The sequence below is a fragment of the Plecotus auritus genome, assembly GCF_963455305.1.
Source record: "Plecotus auritus genome assembly, chromosome: 5".
In the NCBI taxonomy this organism is placed as follows: Eukaryota; Metazoa; Chordata; class Mammalia; order Chiroptera; family Vespertilionidae; genus Plecotus; species Plecotus auritus.
Window position 1 is genome coordinate 184,152,252 of NC_137776.1, and position 9,385 is coordinate 184,161,636.

Here is a 9,385-nt window from a genome sequence, read left to right on the forward strand (position 1 = left end):
TGTCCGCATTTTGGGGACGAGCAAGCTGAGGCCTGGAAAGTCTGACGGTATTCACGTCACCCCACCAGGGGAGACTGAGCTGGGACTCGAACTCCAGTCTCTCTTGTTGGGGGCCTGCCGGGTCCCCACTGGACGAGCAGTGAATGAACAATCGGGCACTGGGCGAGGGTCTGCGGCTCCCCCGGCTGGGACTTCCCTGGGCCCCGGAGCTGATGTCTGAGCCCTGGAGCAGTCCCAGCGGCCCTGGCCAGGGAGCCCCCCGCCCCCCCCCCCCCCACAGAGAGGCCTGCAGGCTGAGCAGCCAGGCTGGCAGAGCGGCCAGTGACTGCAGCCTGGCTGGTCCTCCACAGAAGAGAGAAGAATCCCCTAGTGGACTGTGTGCCAGGCTGTTTCATTCCATCCAGGCTGGGGCTCGGAGGCAGGAGTGCTGGCCTTCAGCACCACAGGGAAGGGAGGGGGAGGGGGCGGGCTCTCAGGGATGGACACATTGGCCTCCTGCTGGGGGACTGGCCACCCAGAGGGAGGGTTCCACTTCTCCATCATTCAGGAAGGCGCCTCTCTCTCTCTCTCTCTCTCTCCCCCTCACACACACACACACAGAGTAACAACGACAATAGCAAACCTACCCCCACCCAGGCCGTCACCAGTGCTGACTGCCACCCTGAGTCATCCTGGCTCCTTGGCAGGGACCCACCACTGCTTGTGAGCGTGGCCTGTGTCCCAGCGGGTGCCAGGCATTGGTGCTGGGGAGGAGGACAGAGCAGCAAAGGGCGGAGGCGGGTCAAGGAATTAGCAATATGAGGCAAGAGACGGCCGTCCTCTGGGATTTGCGGAGCCCAGAAAGGGACACACACACAGCACTGGAGACAGAAGGTTCCGGGGGGATGTGATGGGAACTGGAACACGCCACAGGAGGGCAGGAGTCTGAGAGCTAATATAATATCCGGGGAGGATGGAAAGGGCTGGAATGGTTAGATTTCTGTTCCATATTCATCCACCAATCCACCCATTCAGCAACCTATCCATCCATCCACCCACCAACCTATCTATCCATCCATCCATCCATCCATCCACCAACCTATCCATCCATCCATCCATCCATCCATCCATCCACCAACCTACCCATCCATTCATCCATCCATCCACCAACCTATCTATCCATCCATTCATCCATCCACCAACCTATCCATCCATCCATCCACCCATCCATCCACCCACCAACCTATCCATCCATCCATCCACCCATCCATCCATCCACCAACCTATCCATCCATCCATCCATCCATCCACCCACCAACCTATCTATCCATCCATTCATCCATCCACCAACCTATCCATCCATCCATCCATCCATCCATCCATCCATCCATCCATTTATCCATCCACCAACCTATCCATCCATCCATCCACCCATCCATCCACCCACCAACCTATCTATCCATCCATCCATCCATCCACCAACCTATCCATCCATCCATCCATCCAACCTATCCATCCATCCATCCATCCATCCATCCACCAACCTATCCATCCATCCATCCACCCATCCATCCACCCACCAACCTATCCATCCATCCATCCATCCATCCATCCAACCTATCCATCCATCCATCCACCCATCCATCCACCCACCAACCTATCCATCCATCCATCCATCCATCCAACCTATCCATCCATCCATCCACCCACCAACCTATCCATCCATCCATCCACCCACCAACCTATCCATCCATCCATCCATCCATCCACCCACCAACCTATCCATCCATCCATCCATCCATCCACCAACCTGTCCATCTACCCACCTGTCCACTTACCCAACCTATTCATCCATCCATCCATCCATCCACCCACCCACCGACCCACCAACCTACTCACCCATTCACCCACCCTCTCACCCATAGATGGGTAGTTGTTGCATGAACGGAAATCAGTGACCCCCGGCTGCCTGTGCCTTTATAGAGGCCAATTTGAGTTTATTCAAAGCCCAGGGTTTGTGCCACATGAACTGGGTGCCCAGCCTGGGCTGGAATGGGTGCGGGGAGGGGGGTACAGAGAGAAGAGGTCAGACCCTGGGACACAGGCAGAGAGAGCGTTCGGACCCACAAAGCTGTCTGCCCTGAGCTCCCCTGTCATGCTCTGTAAGCTGGCTGCTGTCCTTGTCGTCCATGTAAACCAGGCGGCTGGGCTCTGAGCAGCCAGGTGGCCTCCAGGGTGCCCCCCTGTGGCTCACAGGCCTGTCCCTTTCCTGAACCCAGGGGTCATGTCGACCTACGCCACGTGCGTGCGCTACGACGGTATCCAGGTGGAGGACAGCTACTGCGACGCCCTGACCCGCCCGGAGCCCGTGCAGGAGTTCTGTGCCGGGAGGGAGTGCCAGCCCAGGTACTGCCCCAGGGCCCGGCAGGTGTGTGTGGGGTGGGGGCTGGGCTCTGCCCAGAGGAGCCGAGGAGTCTGAATCCTGCTCCCTCCAGGGGGCTCTGTGGGCGGGGCCGCAACCCCCTGCCCGCCAGGGTCCCTCTGCGTCTGCAGTGTCCTCTGTCACTGTGCTTTGCACACAGTAGGTGCTCAATCAGTGCCTTTCTCGGCAGACGGAGAAACCTTTCTGAATGTTACTCTGCACCCAGGGTGACACCTCTGCCCAGAGTTTTATGAGCCCTCAGGGATTACACCTCAGATTCCCTGGGGTGTGGGGGAGGCCCGTCCTTCTGGCCCCGGCCTCCTGTCCTGCCTCCCTGATGGTCAGAGATTGAAGCCTCGCGGTGCCCTCCTCCCAGCCACGCTCATGGCAGGAGCTGGAGCAGGGGCCTGGTTGAGCCCCAGGTACCAGCCCGCTGTCACCCGTCAGTGTGGGACCAGCGGCTGGCCTTGTCCCTGACTGCCACACGCCCTTTCCTCCTGGCCTGCTCCCCACCCCCGGGGTCTCTGCTCCCGCACACATGGCCCCGCCCCCTCCCACGCACGCAGCCCCGCCCGCTCCCATGCACATAGCATGGAAGGCCAGGTGGGTGAGAGCAGATAGAGGCAGCCCCCAACCCAGGCAGGCCAAGCGCCCATTCCAGGTGCCCACCCGCACCCCACTTAGGTGTTCCCACAGCTTGGGGTCCCCAGGCAGCAGCTCCACGGTGGGACCTCGCCTGTGTCCTGTCTGGCTTGGCCCTTGCGGTTTTGGACCACGCAGGGAGCGAGCAGGGGGCGCATTTTCTCGGGGGGTGGGGTGGCACGGCGGGGGGGGGGAGTGGGGGGAGGAAGGCGGGGTCACCGAGGACCGCCCCTCCGAGCAGGTGGGAGACCAGCAGCTGGAGCGAGTGCTCGCGCACCTGCGGCGAGGGCTACCAGTTCCGCATCGTGCGCTGCTGGAAGATGCTGTCGCCCGGCTTCGACAGCTCCGTGTACAGCGACCTGTGCGAGGCGGCCGACGCCGTGCGGCCCGAGGAGCGCAAGACCTGCCGCAACACGGACTGCGGGCCGCAGTGGGAGATGTCCGAGTGGTCCGAGGTGCGCGTGCGCAGGAATGGGGCGGGGCTGTGTGCGTGGGAGGGTACGTGGAAGGGGAGGGGCTGTGTGCGTGGGAGGGTACGTGGAAGGGGAGGGGCTGTGTGCGTGGGAGGGTACGTGGAAGGGGAGGGGCTGTGTGCGTGGGAGGGTGCGTGGGAGGGGAGGGGCTGTGTGCGGGCCGGCGGGAGCCAGGCGTGTGCTGCAGGCAGTCCTGACCCCACCCGCTCCCGCACCCGCTCCGGCTCCTCAGTGCCCGGCCAAGTGCGGAGAGCGCAGCGTGGTGACCAGGGACATCCGCTGCTCCGAGGATGAGAAGCTGTGCGACCCCAACACCAGGCCCAAGCGGGAGAAGGACTGCACGGGGCCCCCCTGTGACCGCCAGTGGACCGTCTCTGACTGGGGGCCGGTGAAGCCAGGGCCCCGGGGAGGGGGCGCTTCGAGGGCTGGCGAGGGTCCTGGCGCTATGCCTGGATGTGCCTCAGGCCCCCCCCTTTTCCGGCGTGAGGATGTGGGGGAAGAACTGGCCTTTCTCCTTGTTACTACGAATCAAGACCTTGATCCAAAAACGGGGGCCCCATGGCCGTCCCCCTTTATAACCCTCTGTCTGTCTCCCCGAATGTCGTCTTTGTCCCTCTTGGCGGGAAAGATGCTCAGATGCTCCCGGGGTGCCCGCTGGGTGCGGGGCACACAGATGACCACTTGGGCTTTTACTGTGTGCTTTCCATCAAGCGTGCAGCATTTCTGTAATTAGCACAGAAAATGTTATTTAAAGCGTGGTTACCACGGCAACAGCGCCCCATGCTGGGGGGGGGGCGGCGGGGGCGGTCCTCTCTCTGGGGAATGAAGTCAGGGGTGCTGGGAGCGGGCCGGGCCCTAACGCCGTGTCCCCCTGCAGTGCAGCGGAAGCTGTGGCCCTGGCCGCATGATCAGGCACGTGTACTGCAAGACCAGCGACGGGCGGGTGGTGCCTGAGTCGCAGTGCCAGATGGAGACCAAGCCTCTGGCCATCCACCCCTGCGGGGACAAGAACTGCCCTGCCCACTGGCTGGCCCAGGACTGGGAGCGGGTGAGTGTGCGGGGCCCAGCCTAGCACCCCAGCCTGGGGGGCACGTGGCTGAGAGCCCAGGGAGGGCCAAGTGGTTGACAGGAGGGCTCCGTCGTAAAGGGTAGCGCACGATTCACTAGAAACTCGTCTGCAGTAGAAAAAGGCAAAAAGGTAGGAGGACTCCTTAAAACGTCCCAATCTCAGTAGGCGACTGCTCGGCGATGTGTGCGGGTTCCCCGCCCCCCCCCATCTTCCCCCCCACGGCCCCCACATTCCTCATGTGGGGAGAACGGGGAAGGCAGTGGCCACTCGCTCCTGGCCCCCGGGTCCTTGTTCTCATGACCAACTTCAGGGCCCCAACCTGGGGTTTCAGGCCAATTGTTCTCCACCAGCTGTCTCCGGCGACCGCCAGGCGCCAAGTCATCTTGGGCCAAATGGTCATTAACCATTTTGTTTCAAAACAGCTGGTTCTCTGCTACATTGCTTTGGATCAAACCCGTTAGGGGCCGAATGGTCACCGACCAGAGTTCTCGGCCATTATGCCACCCGCCTCAGCATTTCACCCGGTGGCTCCTGACTGAGCCGTTACCACCGCAGCCGCGTGGGCCGTGTCCCGGCCTCTGCCCCCCCGCCTCTGACCCCGTCTGTTCCCTGGCCTCAGTGCAACACCACCTGCGGCCGAGGCGTGAAGAAGAGGCTGGTCCTGTGCATGGAGCTGGCCAACGGGAAGCCGCAGACGCGCAGCGGCCCTGAGTGCGGGCTGGCCACGAAGCCGCCCGAGGAGAGCACGTGCTTCGAGAGGCCCTGCTTCAAGTGGTACACCAGCCCGTGGTCTGAGGTGAGCACCTGCTGCTCCCCGCTCGGGGGCCGCCCGGGGCCAGGCCCGAGGTCTGATCCCGTCTCGGTACCTCCGCTCCTGCCCCAAGCGCCCCACATGTCCCCCTTGTCAGCCTCCATCACGGCTTCTATCCCTGGAAAGCTTCTCAACTCTGCCAGGTCAGCTGGCGCGAGAGCCACCTCTTCCAGGAAGCCTTCTTGGATCTCACCTCTGGGATCCCTGCAGCACTGGTCCTGGGCCTTTCTTAGTCTGGGTCACTTCGGGCCTTGCATGGCAGCCTTTAAGTCATGCATTTCACAACCCTGTGCCTGACCCTCGTCACGGAGCGTTCAGAGGCAGGTGGCCCCTTAGGGCTTGCGGGGCTGTGTCAGATAGCGCCCTGGCCGCGGGAACCAGAGTCCAGGCAGGATGCAGGGTCGGGTGCAGCGGCATGGCGGGACAGTGCACTGGGGAGAAGGAAGCCGGGAGGAAGGGCAGCAACGCTCCTGATCCTGCGGGAGGCGTCAGCCAGGGGGACTAGGAGGGGCTAGTGCAGCCGTGGGCAAACGACGGCCCGCGGGCCGGATCCGGCTGTTCTCTCCGGTTCTCTTGCTCTCCCCTCCGCTCCTTTACTTTGACTTTATATTAGTTCACACAAACACTCCATCCATGCTTTTGTTCCGGCCCTCCGGTCCAGTTTAAGAACCCATTGTGGCCCTCGAGTCAAAAAGTTTGCCCACCCCTGGTAGTGGCTATGGTGATCAGGACATGTCAGGGTGTAAGGGGTCCCCCTGAAACGTCTGGGTTCAGCTAAGAGGTGAAGGTGGGAAGGGAGCAGGTGTGGCTGGGCTAGGGCTTGGGGTCCCCAGAAGCCAGGCTGAACCTGCCCCTTGAAAAGGACATCGGGCCTCAGCTGTGGACGGGAGGGCAACTGTGGGCGGGAGGGCGGCTGTGGGCCGGGCAGGACCTGCTAGGTGCAGGTGCTGTGCTGGGTGCCAACCCCGAAGGGGGAGAGCCATGAACTGGGGGTGAGGGGGGAGCCCAAAAGACAGCCTGGGAGCGCTGGGGGAGCGGCCCCCCTATATTACCCCATGACAGTGAATGGGGGAGGGGTGCCTGGCAGTGGGGGACAGTGGGTGTGGGAGGCTCGGTGAGAGCCTGTTCCTCCAGCTGCTCCACCCCTCCCCAGGGACAGAGGGGCAGGTGCCAGGGCAAATCCAGAGGCTCCTGGGGCGTCCACCCAAGGCTGGCTGTCCTCCGCGCTCGGGCACGGCGGGCGGCGCTCCCCGCTAAGTCCCATCCTCCTCCGCGTAGGGGCTGGAGGATGGGCCCAGGGCCGGGGCCCAGGTCCCAGACGGGCCTGGGTGACGTGGGGTCAGCCATGCGGGGGAGCGAGGGGAGCCGCCCTGTGGGCTGTTGGCAGGAGGACGTGGGGCTAACCGGGGTCAGCAGCTGTCCCTGGTGTTTGGGTAGCTCAGCGGGGTTTTCCGAGGGCAACATCAGGACAGTGAGCCGCGGAGGGGGGCTGGGGGGGCCGTGCAGTTGGCCCACGGCAAACACAGCTCTTTACTGGAGTGGAGAGCAGTGGTCTGGGTCCCGGCCCCGCGTCCTGGGCACCGAAGGACCCCGGAAAGCCTGGGGGGATCGCGGAGAGAGGAGGCTCCCCCCCTCCTGTGCAGGCGGGAAACGGAGGCAGCACTGGGTGGGGCTGAGTACCAGTCTCCTGACTGCCAGCCGGTGCCCTCCCCTGCCCTCGTCACCCGAGCTGTGTGTGCCCCGCTGAGCTGGGACTCGGCAGCCTGCGGCGATGGTGGTTCCACGCCCTCTCTCCCCCGTCAGTGCACCAAGACGTGCGGGGCGGGCGTGAGGATGCGTGACGTGAAGTGCTACCAGGGGACCGACATTGTCCGAGGCTGCGACCCGCTGGTGAAGCCTGTGGGCAGACTGGCCTGTGACCTGCAGCCCTGCCCCACGGAGCCCCCAGGTGAGGGGGGGGCATGGCTTCCCGAGGAGGCATGGTAAGAGCCAGGGCCTGGGCGTGTCGCCCAGGGGACCAGGTAGGGCGTGGAGGTTCCCCCGGGGATGGCGGAGCCTGGCGGGCGGCGAGGGCAGGAGGGGCGGCAGGCGAGGCCTGACTGGTGGTCAGGGTCCCCAGGGGCCACGCTGCTCCTTGGGAAGAGAAGGGGCTCGGCGGCGGGGGGAGGGGGGCAGCAGTGGGGGGGGCGGGGCGGGGCCTCAGGGCTGGGCATGCGGGGGCGAGGGGCTGAATGTGTCTCTGGCTCGGGCACTGGGAAGGTGGACGAGCTGGGCATCGAGGGGGCGCTGTGGGCCTCCCAGGGGTACATTGGGGGTGAGGTCAGCGACTCCTCCAAACCCTGGCCCCTGGACATCACCCTTCCCCCTGCGCAGGTTGAACTGCTTGTGGGGACCCGTGTCGGTCCTGGGACGGGGGGCAGCATTGGGCTGGCAGAGAAATAGAGCTGGGGTGCCCGCCGTGGGCTGGGAGGCCCGATGCCCCCGAACCTGGAAGGGGCACAGACGGGCCACCTGTCCACGGGTGCTCCGTCACCCAGGGCTGCCCTGCGCTCACCTCCTCCCCTCAGCGGAGGGCAGGAGGGGGCGGGCGGAGTGGCGGCCCCATCCTGATGCCCATGCCCCCCCCCCGCGCCCCTTCCCCAGACGACAGCTGCCAGGACCAGCCCGGCACCAACTGCGCCCTGGCCATCAAGGTGAACCTGTGCGGCCACTGGTACTACAGCAAGGCGTGCTGCCGCTCCTGCCGGCCCCCCCACTCCTAGGCCGCGCCGCCGCTGCCCGAGACCCAGCGCCCCGCCTGGGGCCCCACGGACACTCCCCGCAGGGCGCCCGGGCCGCCAAGATGTGAAACTGAGCCTCCGCTCTCCCGGGAAGGGGAGCCCGCACGGTGGGCCGTCGTTCTTAGGGCCTGAGCACCCTGCCCAGGGCCTGGGGCCCAGAGCCCAGAGGTGGAGGGGACCGGCCCTCCTGCCCCCCCAAGCCTGCTCAGCCCTGGGAAGGTCCTGGCTGCCTCCAGGGCGGCGGAGAGGGCGGGGCAGGAGGAGGAGGGGCCGCCTGGGGTCCGGGCCCACCCAGGTGACTCCTCCCGGAGGAGCTCCATCGCCCATCCTCGCACCCGCTGCCTCCCAGCCAAGCCCGCGCTGGGGTGGGGGAGGGGGCCGGGGGGGGCCCACCGCACTTTACGCCCGGGAAGAGGCACCCTCCCAGCACACCCGTCTGTCCTCCGCCGGCACCTGCACGTTAATAAAGTGTCTATTTATGGCGGCCCCGGGGCTCGCAGTGGCTGAGTCAGGCCGGGCTGCCCAGCGCACCCCCGAGGAAGGTTTGCCGAGGCCTCGGGGCTGGGGACAGGGCTGGGCTCCCCGAGGAGGGACAGGGGACAGGGTGGGGAGCCTGCAGGCACGGGTGCCAGGGGCACCAGGACTCGATGCTGGAGTCAGAATCGAGTCCAATTCTTGAGGCTGTTGATGGTGGGGACCTGGGGGTGGGGGACCTGGGGTGCCCGGAGGCCCCGAGTAAAACACGAGGGCCTGGGAGGACTAGGGGCGCTAGGAGGGTCCTTGCAGGACATGGCGGTGCTGGTGCTGGTGAGAACCCCATGATCTGAGCCTCACTCGCCTCGGGATGTGCTGGGTGGGGCAGAGGGATGAGGCAGGCGGGTGGACCACACCGAGCAATGCCCACCATGGGAAATGCCCGCCATGACTGTGTCTGGACCTCACAGGAGGGTTACGTAATCTGGCCTTGGGGTGAAGGGACACAGGAGGGCTCCCCGGAGGAGGTGACGTGTGGACGGGCCCGACGGCAGGAGGGGGTCTCCCAGAGGAAAGGGGGGGGCGTGTGCAGGAGGAAGCCGCTGGCAAAGGCCTCGAGGGAGAGATGGGGGTGTCGTGGCACTGAAACTGACGTGGGTCCTGCAGCCAGGGGCGACACCGGTGCCCCCCTCCGCGGGACGGCAGGACTGTCCAGGCCCAGCTGCCCCAGCCGGT

At 65.1% G+C, this 9,385-nt stretch overlaps 1 protein-coding gene across 5 annotated transcripts in view; it reads left to right on the forward strand.

Annotated features, from left to right (window-relative positions):
• The window catches only part of ADAMTSL2 (ADAMTS like 2), a 29,487-nt gene extending 20,830 nt beyond the window's left edge, over window positions 1-8,657 (forward strand). For 3 of the 5 annotated variants that reach the window (XM_080669021.1, XM_080669022.1, XM_080669024.1), the window contains 7 exons: window positions 2,259-2,385; window positions 3,285-3,498; window positions 3,749-3,904; window positions 4,394-4,564; window positions 5,205-5,381; window positions 7,200-7,344; window positions 8,040-8,657. In XM_080669021.1, coding sequence (XP_080525147.1) covers window positions 2,259-2,385; window positions 3,285-3,498; window positions 3,749-3,904; window positions 4,394-4,564; window positions 5,205-5,381; window positions 7,200-7,344; window positions 8,040-8,158 — 1,109 coding nt within the window. In that variant the 3' untranslated portion in view covers window positions 8,159-8,657. The other 2 variants (XM_080669023.1, XM_080669025.1) reach the window with 2 other exon arrangements.
• The last annotated feature ends 728 nt before the right edge of the window (window positions 8,658-9,385 follow it).